The sequence below is a fragment of the Malus domestica genome, chromosome 11, assembly GCF_042453785.1.
Source record: "Malus domestica chromosome 11, GDT2T_hap1".
NCBI lineage: Eukaryota > Viridiplantae > Streptophyta > Magnoliopsida > Rosales > Rosaceae > Malus > Malus domestica.
The window spans coordinates 4,058,422-4,077,915 of record NC_091671.1 but is presented as its reverse complement, the minus strand read 5'-3'; the positions used below and the strand labels follow the sequence as shown (position 1 = coordinate 4,077,915).

The following is a 19,494-nucleotide window of genomic DNA, read 5'->3' as shown; positions in this document are numbered from 1 at the left end:
AGAATGACATGTGGATAGATAGGTTCGGTTCTGTTTCTCCAATGGCATGTCACTTATCGGTCCAAAAGACAAGTTTTGTGACAACGGTTTTAACAACCAAATATAAGGAACTCACAGACTCGTGCGTAGCCACATTGTCAAGAACAGATGCACCCCTCCATCAATTCGAGTTCAGATATCTCTTTTCGCACGTTACATTAGTTTAAAGTAGAATATTGCGTGCATGCGCCTCGGGCTGCAATGGTTAGTTTCTTTGGGCCTTTGGGGCGCCGAAGTTTTCTTCCTCAAAGAAATGGCGGGAAAAGTTGTGCATTTCTACCGGTTGCCTTAATTAATTTCTGACGCTATATGTCATCTGCTTATGTAAAAGTACGTCTAAAACCTCACAAAACTCTAAAACAAAAAAGCAGCTCAGAACTCAAAAGTGCTTTTCTTTCCTCCAAAAAATCCTTGCCAACTGATCGTCTCCACAGAAATGCAGTCCATACTCGAGGTGAAGGATCTTCTCGTCTTCTGCTTCTTGTTTTCTTCAGTCTAAACTTTTTTGGGTGTAGAAATATTTTGGGGTTTCGTCGTTTCGGCCTGTACCAGAAGGAAGTGATTGAGAAAATCATAAGGGAAACGACTCGTTGATTGTGATGGCCACCGGAAGCGGCAAGTCGTTGTGGGAAAAGCTTCTTCCTTTCCTTTCTCTGTTGTTTGACTAGGGTTTTACAAGTGCTTGATTTACTGGGTTGTTTCTTTCCTCCAAAAAATCCTTGCCAACTGATCGTCTCCACAGAAAATGCAGTCCATTCTGAAGGTGAAGAACCTTATCTTCTTCTGCTTCTTGGTTTCTTTTCTTCGGTTTTCAGTCTAATATTTTTTTTTTTTTTGGGTGTAGGAATATTTTGGGTTTTCTTCGTTTCGGCCGTACCAGAAGGAAATGGTTGAGAAAATCATAGAGGGAAACGACTCGTTGATTGTGATGGCCACCGGAAGCGGCAAGTCGTTGTGGTAAAAGCTTCTTCCTTTCCTTTCTCTGTTGTTTGAGTAGGGTTTTACAAGTGTTTGATTTACTGTGTTGTTTCTGTTGACAGCTATCAGGTGCCTCCGTTGGTTATCCGAAAGACCGGTGTCGTTGTGAGCCCTCTTATATCCCTAATGCAAGATCAGGTGAACCAAAGATTTTTTCTTTTTGTTGGGGTTTTCTTTTTTGTTGAATAATAAACCATTATTCAACAAAAAAGAAAACCCTGCGTAAAGCGGGAGCCTTGTGCACTGGTACGACCTTTTTTTTTTAATGGTTTATAATCATGTTATTTGGTTCAGTTTGTGTCGAAGATTAGTAATCAGTAATTGCATGTTGTCGGAAATGTTTTGAATTTTTTGATGTTTTATTTAAAGGTAATGTCTTTGAAGCAACGAGGAATCAGAGCCGAGTTTATGGGAAGTAGTCAAACTGATTCCACTGTCCAGAGCAGAGCTGAAAGTGGTCAGTTTGATATCTTGTACATGACCCCGGAAAAGGCATGTTCGGTTCCTGCTAGGTACATTACTACTTTTATTTGCCATTTGTCAGTTTCAAGTTTTCCGTTCTATTGTGCACTCGTACTTGTGTGCTATATTACAATTACAAATATGAACTGGGAGTTTGGACTAGCAAACTTGGACTACTACTGTCATGGATGTGTATGATGATTTTGATGAGAACTTTATAGCCTGTCCAGTATCAAGATTTTTTTGGTCTATGGGAGTATTTTAGTGGATATTACGATGTCAATATTATATTCTAGTTTATTTATTTTTCTTGCAGAAATCGGTATCCTGACTCTTACGTTTTCTTGCAGTTTCTGGTCCAATTTGCTAAGTGTTGGACTCTGTTTGTTTGCTGTTGATGAAGCACATTGCATATCGCAGTGGGGCTATGATTTCAGGTCACTGCTATTTCGTGGTTCTTCCTAAAATAAATCCTAATGGCTTGATTTTCATAATCTTAGTTTATGAATTGTTGGGACTTTGGCCTGTGAAATTTGTTTTGGCATCATTCTCTCCAACTTTTCTTGCTAGAACAGGATCGAGTTCCACATAGTTTCTCAAGTTTATGTTTCTTGTTACTGATCCTACTTACTTCAGTTTTAAAATAAAGTTGGCTAGGTTTTTTTTTTATTTTTTTTATTTTGAGAAGAAAGAAGCGCCCACCGAGCACTAGGGCTAGTCTTTGGGTGGTGGCACTAGGGTAGTTTCTTGTTTCAAAAGGGTATTTTCAGTCGTCTCATAGAGCTTCATGTGTTGATTTTGTTCCTTGTATGTATATTTCTCACTTTGCTTTTTGCCTATAATTATCTTAATGTTACTTGTAATCACCAATCATCATCATCTGAGCATTTCTCACTGTGGACTCTACAGGGTGGTATACAAGAAGTTAGACAAGTTACGTGCCATTCTTGTTGGTGTTCCATTTATTGCCTTAACTGCAACTGCTACGGAAAAGTATGTCTCTATCTCTCTATATCTCTCTGGGATTTTGATGTTCTTATCAGCTGTTGCTTTTCTATTAGGGTATTGCTTCCTTTTGCTTAACATCATCAGAATTCAACTAATAAAATTTACAACATTCTCTTTCTGTAGGGAGCTTGTACTATCTGCTTTCAGTCTTTATATTGCAACAGAAATCTCTTTGTTCGTTGGACTACTTGTTTCTCTAATTCTGCTCACCCTCGGAACTTCATAACTTAAGAACAACTATAGCAACTAGGAAGTGAGCTATTGTCATCTATTAGTTTTGACATTTGCTAGAGCCTAGAAAACAGTGGCACAAAACTATTCATTACTTGACCCATGCTCTTACGATCTTTTGTAACTTAACATATATGACTATATTTCACTTTCGAATAGGTGGTTTTTTATTTTCATTTTTCTGTTCAATATTTATCTATACTAATATTCATATTCCAGGGTTCGAATGGACATTGTTAATTCCTTGAAGATGCAAAACCCATATGTTGCCATAGGCTCATTTGACCGGACAAATCTGTTCTATGTTGTCAAGTCATTCAAACATGGTCAGTCATTTATTCAGGAGCTCGTCCAAGAAGTTTCAAAATTTGTGCGCTCAGATGGTTCAACTATCATTTACTGCACGGCAATTAAAGATGTTGAGCAGGTAAGCTCTTCAAATGCATTCTGTTATTCTTAACATATGTATTTTTTTTATGCATGTATGGTATCTGTGTAACTTATCGTTCACATTATATCATGTGTATGATATCTTGTTTTATTCATGAATGTACTTTTTTGCAGAACTTGGCTTACATTCTTTTAATGTTTTTCATTACCTTCACTAGGTATTTGGGTCACTTGAGGAGGCAGGTATTAAGGCAGGAATATATCATGGTCAAATGGACAATAGTGCTCGTGCGGAGTCCCATAGATTCTCACCCTATTCCATGTGTATTTAAACTTAAAGTAGCACTTATAGTTGCTCCTTGTGCTATCAGTGTAATTTTTTAGTACAGCACCCGTCCATTTCTTAACGTTACATTGATCTGATTTGACATGATGCTTATTACTCTTTTTATCAGATTGTTTATAAGAGATGAACTAAATGTCATGGTTGCTACAATTGCTTTTGGAATGGGTATCGATAAGCCAAACATAAGGCAAGTGATACATTATGGTTGCCCAAAGAGTTTGGAGCGTTATTACCAGGAAAGTGGACGATGCGGTAGAGATGGTATTGCATCTGTCTGCTGGCTTTATTACACTAGAAGTGACTTTGCAAAAGCTAAGTTTTACATTAGAGAGCTACATTCTGTAAGTGCTTATTTTGTTTCTGTTGTAGGATGTGGCTAAATATTTATGGATGCTGTTCTGTAACTTCTTATTTGTTTCTATTTTTCTGCCTCATGAGTTTTTGTGGGCTTCTAATCACCAGGAAAGTCAACGTAAAGCTGTTGTAGAGTCATTGATGGCAGCAAAACAGTATTGCTTATTGACAACTTGCAGAAGGAAGTTCTTGCTTGGTCACTTTGGGGAAAAGTTTCCAGCTGATAAATGCGGTATGGATCTGCTTTCTTCATTGGAATTCCTGAGTTCAGTCTCCCTAAATTTTAGTGTTGAAGTTTTAAACTGCATCCGTGTGCTATAGGTCAATCATCTGCCTAATTTGCTCATTGCTAGCTTTTGATGCTAGGATTTAAATTTGGGCCCTTGTCGTTTCAATAAAATAGTAGAACGTGCTGGTGGTGAACTTGACAGAGATGATATAATTACATGTTAACATCCAAGGGACTGCTTAGATTCGATTGTATAGTTTGAAAGTTTTTATGATAGTTGAAGTTGTTTCGTAAAATGTTTTTAGATTATAATATTAGATTGAAATATAATTGTTTTACAGCTTTAGCATCACCTGCATCAATATTCCATGGCAGATAATCTTACAACTTAAACTGAACCAATAATTATGCCGTGGCTTAAATGTGCTTGTAGGTAATTGTGATAACTGAATTTCCACAAAGAGGGAGCGGGACATGTCTAGAGAAGCATTTCTTCTAATGGCCTGTATTCAATCATGTAGGGGTAAATGGGATCTCAATATTCCTGTAGACATTCTTCGTGGCTCTCGAGTAAGTTGTAATGCATTTTTGAAACTCAATATACCATGTTTATCATTGATGTTGCATAAGTAATACTGCGAGAATCTAAAATGTGAATGTTTGGAATTCAATGATCCGGGGATCCAACGAGTTGAACTTTATGGACAAAAGTTGTTTTTCCCTGTATTCATTTGGCATTGTTCAAGCCTTCAAGGGGAAAATCTTTATTTTTAGCCTTGTATTTTAGCTGAAGAGATGTCTTTGTTTGCAGTCTTCAAAGAAATATATGTCTTGCTAAAATTGTAGGAATAAAATTCAAATTAACTTAATGAAATAAACACGTGAGTGATAGAAACTGAAAGTTGTAACTCAAAAAATATTTGATAGGAATGTTTTTTACGGTTAGCTTCTGTTAAACTTTGAAAGTGCCTCGCCCTAAGTTCTTTAAAATGTCATTTTTCAGTTGCTGTTGTTTTTTTCAACTTTTATGTCATTGTGTTACTCATGGTGATCTTTCCTTGTGGCATACAGGCTAAAAAATTTATCGATGCCCAATATGACAAGCTTCCACTGCATGGTCTTGGGAAGGACTATTCATCAAATTGGTGGAAAGCACTTGGTTACCAATTAATCTCTTCTGGTATATAAGGGATACTTTCTTTTAAGTTGTAGTAATTAATGCACAAGAAGATTTTTACTAATTTTTAATATTCTATCAGCTGATCTCCTTGCTCCGAGTATTATTTTTGGCATTTTAGTACCGGATGCATATGAACGCTTAATTGGTCAGTTTATGAGTTAAAATGCTCTTTTTAATACAGGTTATTTGATGGAGACAGTAAATGACACATACAGAACTGTGAGGTATACTATTTTCATTTATTCTATTTTTGCAGAAGGTAAAACTTTATAATAAATCTCTTCGAGGTCCATTTATTTTTTAATGATACTAAATGCCACCCGAAATGACCTTCTCTGTCGTTACTTATAGATACTTTTTCTTTTTCTTGAATTTCAATTTCAAAACTCGAAATGGAAATGATTGAATTTGAGTGTTTTTTTTTTTTTTTTTTTTTTTTGTGCATCAGTCTTAGTCCAAAAGCGTACCAATTTCTTAGTTCTGCTGGACCGGATCATCAACCACCCCTATTCTTGCCAGTGACCAGTGAAATGGTCGATGATGAGGACAATAAGCAGGCATCAGGCGAAGTTGGAGAAATTAAGAGTTCGGATACTCTGGAATGTGAAGGATTCTCAGAGGTTGGCAATTTAAGCATTATTGTGTTTGTTCACCTCAGTTACTCAATGTTTTATCCATATGTTATCAATATTTACAGTATAACCGAGTGATTCAGAAAAAGCTGGTTTTCAAGGTTTTATTTATTAGTTTTTCATTCCCTTCAGCATTCCTTAATAAGTTGCCTGCGAAACTTAAATGACTAAACCACTTAGACATCGTTTGAGTTGAGAAATCTACATAAAGTTTGCAGCAGTGTATCTTGGGTTATTGATGAAAGTTGGTTCACTGTTTTTCTTTTGCGTCTTTATTTTTCATCTCTCCGTTATAGTATTACCTTTTTTATGCATTTTCATTTTCTCTCAGGCGGAGAAACAACTCTACTGCATGCTTTTAGAAGAGAGAAGGAAGCTCGCAAGAAGCCTCCGTAGGATCTCTTTTTAATTATACAGTCAAGACACCGATGCCAAATACTTTATCCAATAATATCTAAAGAGAAATTTTCTTTTAATTTTTTCCCCAGAAACGTTGATTTTCATCCAAATTTTACTCTTTTCAGATATGTTATTTGTGGTGATCAAACAATCAAAATAATCGCTTTAGCAAGACCATCTACCAAAGCAAGGCTAGCAAACATTGATGGTGTCAGCCAGGTATGTCTTGCAGAGAGCAATGGCAAAGCTAGCTTTCTGTATATAATATATATATATGTATGTATGTATGTATATATATATGTATATATATGTATGTATATATGTCTCCTTTCTCCTGTGTGATAACTAGGATCTTAACTACAATTGGCAAACCAGCTAAACCCTCGTAGTTTGCTAGTAGCTAAAAATTTTCTTCTCAAACTCTTTAGTTCTGAACGACAAGGATTTTATACATTGCATTGATGTGAAACAGGTTCTGACGCTGATACATCTTTTGAGTTTTTCCGACTGAATATAATCTGTTTGTAGTAATCATGTCCTTCGGTTGGCAAAGGAGCTTGAATATGTACTGATCAATACGTGGTTCACGATTTTCAAGCACACTTTTTACTTAGTGATGGCTTCCAGTGCTATCCAGAATATTTGCCGGACATAGGCACAAGTAACTGGTCAGAAATTCGTTGCAGGATTGAACATGACAGTACCTTACCACACGCTATAATTCACAACAATAGGAGAATGTTTTCCGTACAAGTTAAATTTTATAATGACATCTTTATTTATGTTGTAGCACCTTGTAGTGACACATGGCAACAATTTTCTTCAGATCATCCGGAATCTATCACGAAGACTAAATCTTCCACTGGATGGAGAGGCAACCGTACAAACTACTGCTATTACGAGAAAAGTCTATCCAGTACCCAACCTACCAAAAAAGTTAATGCCAGCAAGGTTTGAAGCTTGGAAATTGTGGCATTTAGAGGGGATGTCGATGCAGAAAGTTGCCGTATGTTTTCAGATATTCAGTATTTACTATGGACCATTATCTTTTTCTTATGCTTCAATTCTTACATTGCATCGATCTTTTTTAATCACAGAACTTCCCTAGTAGATCAGCTCCTATTAAAGAGCAGACTGTTCTTGGTTATCTGGTACAAGCAGCTCAAGAAGGATGTGAAATTGATTGGATCAGGCTCTGCAACGAGGTCAGACTAACACATAAAGTTCTCTTGGATATTCAGTGTGCCATTTCAAAGGTTGGCTCTATGGAAAGGCTAAAGCCTATCAAAGACGAATTGCCAGAAGACGTGAGCTTCAAAACGTTTGCCTTGTTTTGGCAGTTCATGTTTAATTATGCTATTAATGCGTCTGTCTAATTAAGTGTGTATATCCGCATTTATATGTGCTTAATACTCGTATAGACGGGCCGTTTACGTGCAATTATCGTTTATCTGATTGAACATATTTTAAAATGCCAGATAAGTTATGCACACATCAATATTTGCCTAGCAATGCAAAAGCTTGGAGTGTCTCTGGAAGCTGGTCAACTTCCGAATAAGGAAACACAATCGTCACCGTGTTCTGCTCGTGCAACCCCCATGGAAGAACCTCTTGAAGATAAAAATGAAGAAACCGCTTCTCTTCCCTTGACCAGGAGACAAAGAGGAAAGCAACCCAAAGAACATTTAGAGGATTTACTTACTCCCAACGATTGGCTTAAGAACCAAGACGGGGTAAGTAGTGTAGTGAAATGGAAAGTGAAATGGAAAGCTTTATCATCCTCACCTTTCGACCCTGCAAGCTAAAACTAACAAATTCAAAAAACTCGGATGTTTGCAGGCCTCTCTCTATCAGATTTTGGAGCACTTCAGCGGATCTGAAGAACAATCTGTGATTGATATACTTAGCTCCCTTGAAGTTGACTTTCTAATATGTAAAAAGAACAATATCTATATGGTTATCTAATTGTAAAAGGACGGGTTGTCAAGTTGCTGAAGAGACTTCGTATGTTAAACTGTTCGTACGGCATTTGTGAAGCCCTAAAATTTTAGGACAGATTAACAACTAACCCGAACAATCAAGAGACAGTAAGGTAACGTTTGAATAGATTGGTTTCAGTTGCCTATGATGAGCGATTCTGATTCTACTTTCGAACTGAAATGCCTTCCGCCTAGGGTTCTGATTTTTCGACGTTATGTAACCACACCTTCAAAACTCATCCGATACAAGTGATCCGACCTCTATTAGAGACATGGTACATAAGGCGGTGTCCATAGCATTTTCCCTAGGTTAAAAGCAGAAGCTCTGCATGAAATTAGGTATTTGTGACAAATATTTTGAAAGGTAGGTCAGAAGCAACATGTTAAAATCAAAAATTTCTTGGCCCCCTACCTACATAAAACCAGGAGGGGCCAGATTGTAACAAAACAGAAGAGTCTGAGTTAACCTCCTGCATTTTCCCCACCCCGGCCAAAAGTATAAAATTGAAGGTGTTAATCTCTATGTAAAGCGTCGTCGAGCTCTATTTCCAGGCCTACACGATTCTTAATCGAGGCACTGGCGTGTAGAGGTATGCCGCATTTTCTCTGGATCTCCTTGAACTTTTCGACATCAAAATTATGACGCTCGATCAGTTTCCTCTGCCTCCTGAGAAAGAGCCTCTTCATCAGATCTTGGTAAGTTGGATCTCTTGACGTGATCAAGAAGTAGGCATAGCCTATGCCAATGCAAGCTGTTGTTGTGAAGTAGGCGAGTGGTTCCACTACGTCCCATGAGAAGTCCCAATATGTTAGCCTGAAAAAGAGCCCGAGCTGTGTCAGGAGCACCCCCAGACCAGCCCAGAGAATGCGCCGGACCTGCTTATGTGCCAACACATCGATTTCTTCCTTCTTCTCTTGCAGCTTTTTTAACTCCGCCCACAAGGGGTCATCTTCCGGAGTCAAAGCAAGGGGTACTGCTTTTCGAACTAGCTCCACAACCTGGAAGTTACGAATGAGATGCAGCGGTATGAGTCAATGTAATGTAAGGCCTCTAAACAGATAAATTGTGTTCGAGAAAGCTCTCGTAACCAGCTCAGATTCTTAATTCATATCCAATGCAGGAAGCACATATCATAACAGTAATAAGAACTGGCAATACCAGTAATGTTCCAAAATCCAAATAGGACAGATCCTATATTTGGTCAATTTCGAATCTCTGCTTTAGACTTGAAAGATGAGATGTCTACACAATGCATACAACTACCAAGTATTAACATAAAAACTCAAACAATCCCATTCGCAATCACGAAGGAAAGACAACAGAAGCTAAAAGCAACTAGATTCAGCCCCAAAAGAACTATCGAAATCCTATGCCCTGTTTGGATCAGTAGTTTTGGAAGAACTACAAACCTTCATCGCCATGTAAAAGGTAAATACGTAAAAACTCAGCAAGGAGCCAAAAAGACAGGTTTATGGGATCTAACCAAATTCTGAAGAACAAGGAAATACACAAAGAAACCTCCATGTAGTTACCTAATAGATGGTAAGTAATTACCACAGATGGTAAGTAACCACTGAAACTTGCCAAAGTTTCTATCTCTGAAAATAATTTCAACTTAATTTCCTATCCCTTCAATTTGGAAGCCCGGAAAATATGTGATCCCCAACTATGTACTTAATAATTCCGTGAAGTCAAGGGAATAGCAATAACAAATGGAGAGAGGGGCCATCCAGATAGGGCCACAAAAAGGAAAAGGAGATAAACATTTCCCAAAAACAAACCCCATTGGCCATCTGTGTAAAGTAGAGTAGTTTAGAATATTCAAAACACGAAAGCGAAATTACATTCTGATATAAGTTCAAAGGAACAATAAGGAGTTAAGGGGAGGAGGTTTCATACCCTATTAGGATGCAGGAGGACCTTGTCCCGGAACAAAAGGATGACGCCGGCCTCGTCGAGAACCCGAGCAAAAGCAGCAGCCTCTTCCGGCGATCTGGCAACCCCAATGCTCTGGCACGCCTCCAGAAGATGAGAATACGGTATTGCCTCTTTCTCCTCTGTCCCAAGCTGGGCCTTTAAAGCCTCCACATTCACCAGCCTCATCAGCCTCTTGGCCTCCGCAAACGATATCGTCTCTCCTCCTATGCTCAGCTCTGCTGCTCCTCCCACTCCGCCGCTGAAATCACCAGAAGACGACATTCTCCTCTTCGGAATCAGGGCCAAAGACGAAGTTGCAGGAAAATTCAACAACCCGCATTCTTGTTTAGCAAAACCCTTGAATCCAAAACATGGGTTGGGGCCGTTGGGCTTCCCCAACCCCATTTGTCTCACCAACACACCACTGCTCTTACACCATCTCCACATTCTGCCCAAACCTTCAAACTTTCCCACTCACCTCAACTGTCTGTGACTTACAGCTCCCCCCGTCTCTTCACTCTCTCTCTATATATATAGTATAAGAACCCAATTTCCTATTGAAAACTTGCAAATTTACGCCTACCCACGAATCCTTTAGAGATTTGGAGAATTGGGTTTTGGGAAATGAGCGATTTGGAATCGAAAGGGGAAAGAAAGGAGCAATCTTTAAGCCATGGGAGGATCTCAGAAGAGAAAGAAAGAAAGTTGAATAAATAACAGGAGGCGGTAAAAACACTGCAGTTTTACAAGGCAAGGAAGCAAAAACGGCCCGCCAACTACGTTGGTTCATATGTTTCTCCCAACACAAAAATAGGAGACAGAAAAAAACTCAAAAATTGGTCTCTTTCTACGTTGGTTCAATTGTTTTCTTTCTCCTTTGGTTCGTGTGGACATAAATATAGCAACGGGTCTCTCTCTCTCTCCTCTTGTCTCTTTCTATCTCTCTCTCTCTAGGATTCAACGTTCCTATTCCGACTAATAACCTCGTGGTCACCACCATCTCCCTCACACGGCCACCACTCTCCTCACACGCACAAGTCACACTGAAAAAGTTTGACTTTTGACTCAACCAAATCGATTTGGGAAATTTGGGAGTTAATTGAAGGAAAAGTTGGGAGCCTTATCTCATTGCCAAGAGGTTTCGTCCATTCTTCTGGATTTTGGGTTTTTGGAGGTGGGTGGGGATTTAATTTTAGAAGAACAACTTGTACGTTACATGTATTTCGTTACAGTAACGTCATGCTGATAAAATAAAAACATGCAAATAAAATTTTACGTATATTTTTATTTTTATTGGCACAGCTAGAGACCTCACGGATGAAAAGACATACAAGTCATTTTCATGCTTTTATTGCTTGCTTCTCTGATGCAGCGTTTGTAGGAAACTATCCTTTTCGTTTTCGAACCAGGATCCTGTCTTGAGCAATTCCCTAGGAATCCTAGGGATCCCGCAATCTTGTCCGTTCATTTTATATCATGCGGTCAGTTTTCGTTAGGTACTATTTATATTTGAATTTCAAAATTTAAATTTTAAATGATTTCTGACCGCACAATATACGATGAATTGAGAAGATTACGGGATCCCTAAGGAATTGCTCAGGAGAGGATCATGGTTCTTCGTTTTCGATGGTTTATTTTTATTGCTAACTTGTTTTTCCAAATTTGAAAAGGTCTTTATCCCAATATTCTTTTTTCCTAACCAAAAGAAAGAGAGAAAAGTAATACTGTATTACCGCAGGTGGCCTTAATTCTAAAATATGGGTTAAAAAATGTTGTAAAAAGGCTAGTTTTCAAAATTTTCGTACCATGTTTTCAAAATCGGCATATTTGTTGATTTGTCTGAAGAATTTGTATGGAATTGTTAATTTTTCTTGAATTTTGATTTTAGCCAATTACCCCTTAAACTTTTATAATTAGTCAATTTTCTTTTAACTTTAGTTTTAGTCGATTCCCCACTGAACTTTTATAAATAGCCAATTTTCTCTCAAGTGCTAGATTTTAAAAAATTTAAACCAATTTTTCATCAATCTTGATCAAAGGGACAATACATGACAACCGTATGAGGGCAAAAAGATAGAAAATTACATAGATGGAAAATTGGATAAAATTTTTTAAAATCTAACGCCATGAGAGAAATTGGCTATTTATAAAATTCAGAACGTAATTGGCTATAATTAAGGGTAGGGGGTCGAAAATTGACTACTTATAAAAGTTCAAGAGGGTAACTAGCTAAAATTAAAGTAACAGAGAGAAAATTGATAGCTCTATATAAGTTCCGAAAACAAATCGACAAATACCTCTTCAAAAATTTCCTACAGCTAAAGCCTAAGATCATCTCCAACCCTTGGGCTAAAAGCCAAAATTTTTAGTCTGGAAAATTTAGCTTTTAGCCCATAAACATCTTTTCTGCTCCAACCCTTTTGCCCTAAAATTTTAGCCGGAATTATTAAAGAATGAACTTAGGCTAATTTTTTTTTCTTAAATCAATTTAAAAAAAAATAAATAAATATGTAGATTATTGTAAATTAATTTTATGAACATTTTAATCTAAAAAAATTTAAATTCCGATAAACATTTCGCATTTAGCCCGGAGGGAAAGCTGGGGGGTATTTGGCCCAGAAATAGCATTTGGCATTTAGCCTAAAATTTTAACATGAGTTGGAGAGTGCTTGGGGGGTAATTTGGCTTTTAGCCCAGGGTTGGAGATGGTCTGAACGGGGACTCTTTCAGACCAAAAAAACAAAAGCTAAGACCATCTCCAACCCTTAGGCTAAAAACCAATTTTTTTAGCCCGGAAAATTTAGCTTTTAGCCCAGAAACATCTTTTCTGCTCCAACCCTTCTGCCCTAAAATTTTAGCCCGGAATTATTAAAAAATGAACTTAGGCTAATTTTTTTCTTAAATCAATTTTTTTTAAAATAAATAAATATGTAGATTATTGTAAATTAATTTTATGAACATTTTAATCTAAAAAAATTTAAATTCTGATAAACATTTCGCATTTAGCCCAGGGGGAAAGCTGGGGGGTATTTGGCCCAGAAATAGCATTTGGCATTTAGCCTAAAATTTTAACTTGGGTTGGAGAGTGTTTGGGGGGGGGTAATTTGAGGGGTAATTTGGCTTTTAGCCCAGGGTCGAAGATGGTCTAAGGGAATATATATTCCAATACAGTTAAAATATTTGAATTTTTCTGATTCATAATTTCCGAGCATTTATAACACACGATCCAAAAATCTGAATTTCACGTTATAATCTATAATTTAATATTTGAAAAAACTGTATTTTGATAAATTAAGAAAAGTTAATCTCACTCTCATCATTATTTCCCCATTTCCTAACTCATGCTCTTTTTATAAATTTCTTGATTAAAGCTACTAGCCACTTGCAAGCTGACTATCTTTGAATAGTCCATTTGCGTACACTATGAAAAATCTTATCTCCACAATTTTTATATTTTAAAAAATGCAAATATATGTATATATAAAAATTATTTGAGTGCAGTGGAGGTCTATTATTCGGACCACATTGTTTATAAAGGTAAGAATTTTGTAGGTTTTATATGTAGTAAGTACATTAGGCAATGGGAATCCGAATGCTCTTTGAACCTAGAGTAGGCTTGACAGTTTTTTGCACGACATGTTAACTCGATATGAAATAACACGAATGTAATAGGTTTCGAATTAAACCGTTAGCAAGTTGGATTGTTATTGGTCATCCGTTAATGAGTCGGATCATTATCGAGTCATTTGTTAAGAATCGATAAGATATCTTTTGTCAGACCTAGACATTAGACATGATAATGCATGACCTGTTAACCCCACATGAAATGACACAAATTCGATAACGAATCAGGTCGTTATCGGATCATCTGTTATGAACTCATTAAAATAACGAATATGACACGAACGATACAAACACGGCAAACACAACCCGTTTGTCAATCCTAACCTAGTGGACTTTGCTTTATGAATGAGTAAGAGGGTAGTTCTATAAAACGCATGCGTAATCCTAAATTAAACTAACATTTGACTAGGAAAACGAACGGAAAATGATTTCTGCACGCCCTATCTGTTTCTATCCATCGAGGTTTCTTTGTTTTATTTGATTTAAAGCCTGAAAAACAAACAAGGGTATTTATTGGAAGGAATGGTATGTGAAAATCATTTTCATAATCAACGGATAACAATTTTGGCACAACTCATTCGTACGAGTTGAAGTTGGAAGAGACATAAAAGACAGTGCTACTCCATTTCATCCCCAATCTCATCGGAAGTTCTGCAAGTAAAGGGCTTAGATATTGACTCGAACTCTTCACGAAAAATGGCGACGTATATGAGTTTTCGAGTTTAATCTCCAGTAGTAACAAAAAATATGACATAAAAGTTGATGAGAACCAAAAATTTATGTACCAACAAGTTATCCACATCTAGTGATTGTTCCATTCGCCTTTCACATTCAATCAAGAAACAAGGGAAGAAGACGTACAAGTAATGTGCATTTGGGTAGGTCGAATTCCCGACTTGCAAGATAGAAGGATCAATCACTGTGTTTGGCCTTTGAAACAGTTTTGATCAAACCTTTGGTTATCTTCCAAAACCAAATGAGATTCATCATAGACAACATTGGAGGCACCAGGAGCAAGCTGTAAAATCCTAAAGGGAAGATTGTCTTGACCTGAAACAATGCCGAGATAATAAGTACCGAACTTTTCATGGGTTAGAATCGTAAGTTGTCAGTAAGAAACATGAATGAATATGAAGAACGAACTCACTTGATCGAAATGGATATACATGTGGACGAAAAAGTAAACGAACAAAAGAATCCTTGCAACCTGAATGAATTGGTGGAAGTAAACTGTTAGACATAACAAATTATGTTACTTGACGGAAATGAAGTAGATAAAGTTAAACAGCAGTCCTACACCAGCGGCCATTGAAAGATGTAAGGCTCGTTATCGATGTACATATACACGTACACACACACACACACACAAGAACCAACATATTGAGTTAGTTAGACATTACCAGCCACCCGAGGAACAATGCTACGCCATTGAAGACGTACAGGTTAGAGTTCTTCTTACCAGCAACATCCAAATACCTGAGTATGCAATCAGATGAATCATCCAATGACAACAACCAAGAACAGGAGATTTAAGGGATTACTAAATGGAAAACTTACCATCTCATGTTTACGAAAGGAGTCGTGCTCTCAGAGAACAGAACCATTAGTATGTAAATCTGGCCTTTTCCACTTAAAAGGGAGAGAATGATTGAGTACATAGACAGTGCATGATGCAAAACCTAAAGAAAATAAAACAGATGAACATCATCGTACCAGTTTATACAGACTTTGACTTGCATATGCAAACTTGAAGGGTACGATAACCAAACTCCAGAAATTATCAAACCATGATACTGATTCAATTAATCCATTAAAATGCAACTTTCTTTTACCAAACTTCGCCAAGTTAATTTTAGAACCAAAATATATGGTTTAAGGTTTTAATAACTGATGTATATTGAACAGGCGATATCCTTCATCTATGTACTCACATACTCCAGTCCACCCAAAGCAGGAAAATGCCAACAGATCATTCCCAAGTCTGACAGAAAATATCCAATGGAGATCTGCAATAAGTACCCAATAAAATTAATTCCAATAATAAGCGTCTACACCCAGAAAATTGTAAATTACGGTAGAGGGATTTGAAAGTCACTTATTGATTGAGGAAACTGTCATCGTGCATAGAAATGAACATGAAACATGAAGAATAGGAGCTGCAGTTTTCGATACAAACTGATAACTAAATTCAAACCAATCTTCCATTATCAGGTTCATCGTTGGTCTAATTGTATTTAGGTTTAACTTGGGTCAAACAACCCGACAGATATAATTGACATAAGATGTTGATGTTCAGCTGCCTAACCCATGTGCAGCATGTAGGTATGCACTTGCGCATTTGCAAAAACATGCATATGCAGAGTGAAATGTAAAAAATTTCTGCATTAGTGAAACAATTTACAAGTTTTTTTGGGTTACCATTATAAGTTAATTTAGCTCAAAGTAATAAATACGGGTTAAAAAATGATGTGAAGGAAGCTTCACACAAGGAAGGTACGGGTAGATACAGAGTCGCACATGCAAAATTTAAGAGAAACTCTTCAGCTCATTGGTTCTGATCTACTACAACATATTTGACAGTCAATGAAACCAGCTGTATCAGAAGAGTAATTGACATGTTGCACCACAATCGAATCAATTCAAAATTCATAAGCGAAGAGACATAAAATTTTGCTTACCCCCAATGTTGTATCTGAAAAGGTAGATCTTCTACTAATGATTGGCTCATCACGATGATCCTCATGAAAAGTATCTGACAGCACTAAAAGGTAAAAAGATGCAAATGCTACGGCAATAGCATGAACAGTTGAGAACCCCCTGTAGAAAAAAGAATTAATGCTTGTCTTCTTGAAGAAAATCAAGAAACTCTTATAAAAAAATTTTTAAAAAAAATCAAGAAACTCAGTATGTGATGTGCAGAAGATATTCACCGGTTGTTCCATTCAACTTTTTCTGCTTTGGTGAGTTTGTCATATCCCTCGACGCTAAGAAGGCTAATAAGCCTCGTTAATCTGTAAACCTTCAAAATCAAAATTTCATCAAGTTCAAAACTACCAAAAAGAAAGAACTTAACTTTTCATAGTTCAGATAATTCTTTTGAGAAGTTCAGTTTTAGTGATTAAAACATTATATGAAAATGCCAAAATTCAGATGAAAGTGAAAATTTGACATGTAAAAAAAGGAGTAAACGATTACAACACAGAATAGACCAAATTAACTACAACTTAACAAAAAGAACCTAGTTTTGGAGCAACCAACAGAGAACAACCGCTATTAATGTATCCTCTCTTAGAGCACTCACATAATCACATTAAGACTTTCTACCCAAAAGACTCATCCAAAATCCCCGAAAAGCTCATTGAAGCGCTTTCTATATTCCAACAAAAGCCAAAATTAGGAACTTGTTCCGAAAACTACTAGTGCAAATGGATTTGAAGGGCGGTAATAGAAAAATTTAACCCCCAAATATTAGTTTACTTTTGACTACGGATGACATGTTTCAGCAACTCCCTCAACTATCAAGCAATGTGGTTTAAAGAAAACTTTCAGTCCCACAACAAACAGAAACTAAATTAGAGATTGAAACTTACAATATTGCAGAGAATGATGCCAAAGAAGACAGATGCCAGCAAGTGAAATTCTTTCTCAGGGGCAAGATAGCCAGAGATGGATACTAAACCAAAGGGAAAAGAAAATCCCACCATACTTCTTCCTTGTTGGATTAAACGCTCACACTGTTCAAAAAATATTCCAGATCAAACCCTGTTCCGCATACACAATAATGCAACCAGACTCCTTTTTCTTGATAACAAAGAAACCAATTTGACTCAAAAGCTTTCAAATTTCAAAAGATTGAACAAAAAGAAAATAACCCTTTTGAAAACAGCTTACATTAACTCCAATTCCAAGTTTATAAGCGCTTCTGAAATCAGAAGCAAATCAGAAGCAGATTTTCCAGATAAAGAAATCAAGAGTCAAGACCAGCAGTCAACCAAATACCACAAAAACAACAAAAATGCAAGCAGACTCCCGTTTCTTGATAGCAAAGAAACCAATTTGACAAAAAGCTGTCAACTTTCAAAAGATTAAACAAAAAGAGCAGAACCCTTTTGAAAACAACTTACGTTAACTCCAATTCCAAGTTAATAAGCGCTCCTTAGAACTCAGAAGCAGAAAAACCTTCTGCTTTTTCCAGATAGAAATCAAGTGGAAGGAGCAGCCAGTCAAACAAAGACCACAAAAAGAACAGTAAAAGCAGAAAATATATGTAAAAAACCATATAATATTCATTGAGGAAGGATTCAAGGGTACCGGAGATTAGCTGAAGAGTCTTGAGTGCGGGCGGGGAAGAGCGAAGAGATGAGAAAATGGATATTGGATTTGGAATTTTATGCAATGTTTTCTACTTTTGAGCGGTTTCGTGGCCTGGTGGGTTTTGATTCTCAGAGCAAAAAAAAAATAAACAAAATTAATTAATTAATTAATATAAATAAATAAAGCTAAAGAAAAGAATAAAGAGTTTGGAATCTGTAGGCTAACTTTTATGCCCTTTCGTTGTCCACGTCCAAGGGAGCGAGCGAGATGACGCGTTCTGACTTTTGAGTTTTTGACGCTGTTGTATCATAATGTGGGTTTACTCAGGGTCTAAAATAAGTAGACTTCACTCTCTTTTCTATATGTTTTCCTGATTTTTCTAATATTTTTAGAGAAATATTAACCGTATTGAAGAAAATTCAAACACTGAGTTTATTACATTTATATTGAAGAAAAAAAATAAAATCATTTTAGTTTATTACAAACTTGTTTGAAAGCCTTTAAAATGATTGGCTTGGAAGAAGCACATGTATGTGTTTTTTTTGCAGGAAGAACTTCAAGTGTTTTTTCAAGATCTACTTGGATTTTCATTAAGAATTGATTTCAAAAACATTTCCACCAAAAATGATTTGAGTCATTTTAAAAACACTTCCAAACGATCGTGTGAGATTACTGTTCTTTGCTTGCTCGTTTTTTTTTTTTTTTTTTTTTTTGAGTATATCGAAATTTTTACATTAAGAGGAGGAGGAGTTCGGCAAAGCCACATAATGAGCAGCTTAATTTAATATCGAATTCGTCATCCACGATATTTGAATCTAAGACTTCTAACTTCCAAGTGAAGATAAGAAATACCACCAAACCATAGTGCTGAATAACGTTGGTTATTAAGGGTTCTTTATTACATCAATATCTGAGCTAATTTTGATACCCTTCGTCACGTTGTCAACTTTTTTTGTGTACCTTATAATATATGTCTGCTATAGTACAATTTTCATCATGGTTCAATTTTGTATGGGATATTAGATGTACCGTCAAATTTGAGTACTGGTTTCGATGCCAATGTGCCGACCAACGTATTTCATTATGGAAGAGATCTTCTTCAGATCTACTTTGTGGGGATCTTAGGGATCTCCACAACCGTTCATCGTACATCATATTATCAGTTTTTGTCAGATATTATTTGCGTTTAATTTTAAATAAAAAAAAGTCAAATAATTTCTAACCGCAGTATACACGATAATGACTAATATATGGATATCCCTAAGATTCTCACAAAATAGATCTGAAATCAAATTCCTTTCATTTTGCTCTTTAGTTTGAGGTTTCCTTCAAAATTTCTAATACTTGGAAAAAAGTTGTCGGTGTGCTCATGTTTTAAATGCATGTTTCGGATTGTTTTTTGCGTTATTGA

The 19,494-nt window shown here is 36.5% G+C and overlaps 2 protein-coding genes and 1 pseudogene across 5 annotated transcripts; 1 reads left to right on the top strand and 2 right to left on the bottom strand.

Moving 5' to 3' along the window:
- Positions 1-345: 345 nt before the first annotated feature.
- LOC103447569 (uncharacterized) lies at positions 346-7,942 on the top strand (annotated as a pseudogene).
- A 611-nt stretch (positions 7,943-8,553) lies between these two features.
- LOC103412761 (calcium uniporter protein 6, mitochondrial-like) lies at positions 8,554-11,092 on the bottom strand. Its single transcript, XM_008351294.4, has 2 exons — positions 10,128-11,092; positions 8,554-9,226 (listed from the first exon to the last, which is right to left on the bottom strand). Exons 1-2 carry the CDS (start codon positions 10,590-10,592, stop codon positions 8,741-8,743), a joined length of 951 nt encoding a protein of 316 aa, XP_008349516.2. The 5' UTR covers positions 10,593-11,092; the 3' UTR covers positions 8,554-8,740.
- Positions 11,093-14,261: 3,169 nt separating this feature from the next.
- On the bottom strand, positions 14,262-18,393 carry LOC103412758 (uncharacterized). Of its 4 annotated transcripts, none has more exons than XR_011573600.1 (11): positions 18,081-18,213; positions 17,894-17,951; positions 17,360-17,503; positions 16,700-16,788; positions 16,448-16,586; positions 15,701-15,775; positions 15,327-15,448; positions 15,170-15,245; positions 14,917-14,976; positions 14,631-14,819; positions 14,262-14,454 (listed from the first exon to the last, which is right to left on the bottom strand). XR_011573600.1 is itself a non-coding variant. In XM_070808899.1 (11 exons), the coding sequence occupies exons 4-11, from the start codon at positions 17,471-17,473 to the stop codon at positions 14,682-14,684; spliced, it is 813 nt and encodes a 270-aa protein (XP_070665000.1). In that variant the 5' UTR covers positions 17,474-17,503; positions 17,894-17,951; positions 18,081-18,210; positions 18,309-18,393; the 3' UTR covers positions 14,456-14,681. The 4 variants fall into 4 exon arrangements, 3 of the variants coding, with proteins under 3 accessions (XP_070665000.1, XP_028943906.1, XP_070665001.1); XM_070808899.1 differs by lacking the exon at positions 14,262-14,454 and adding an exon at positions 18,309-18,393 and having other exon boundaries at positions 14,456-14,819; positions 18,081-18,210; XM_029088073.2 differs by lacking the exons at positions 14,262-14,454; positions 17,894-17,951 and adding an exon at positions 18,309-18,350 and having other exon boundaries at positions 14,456-14,819; positions 18,081-18,210.
- Between the last annotated feature and the right edge of the window lie 1,101 nt (positions 18,394-19,494).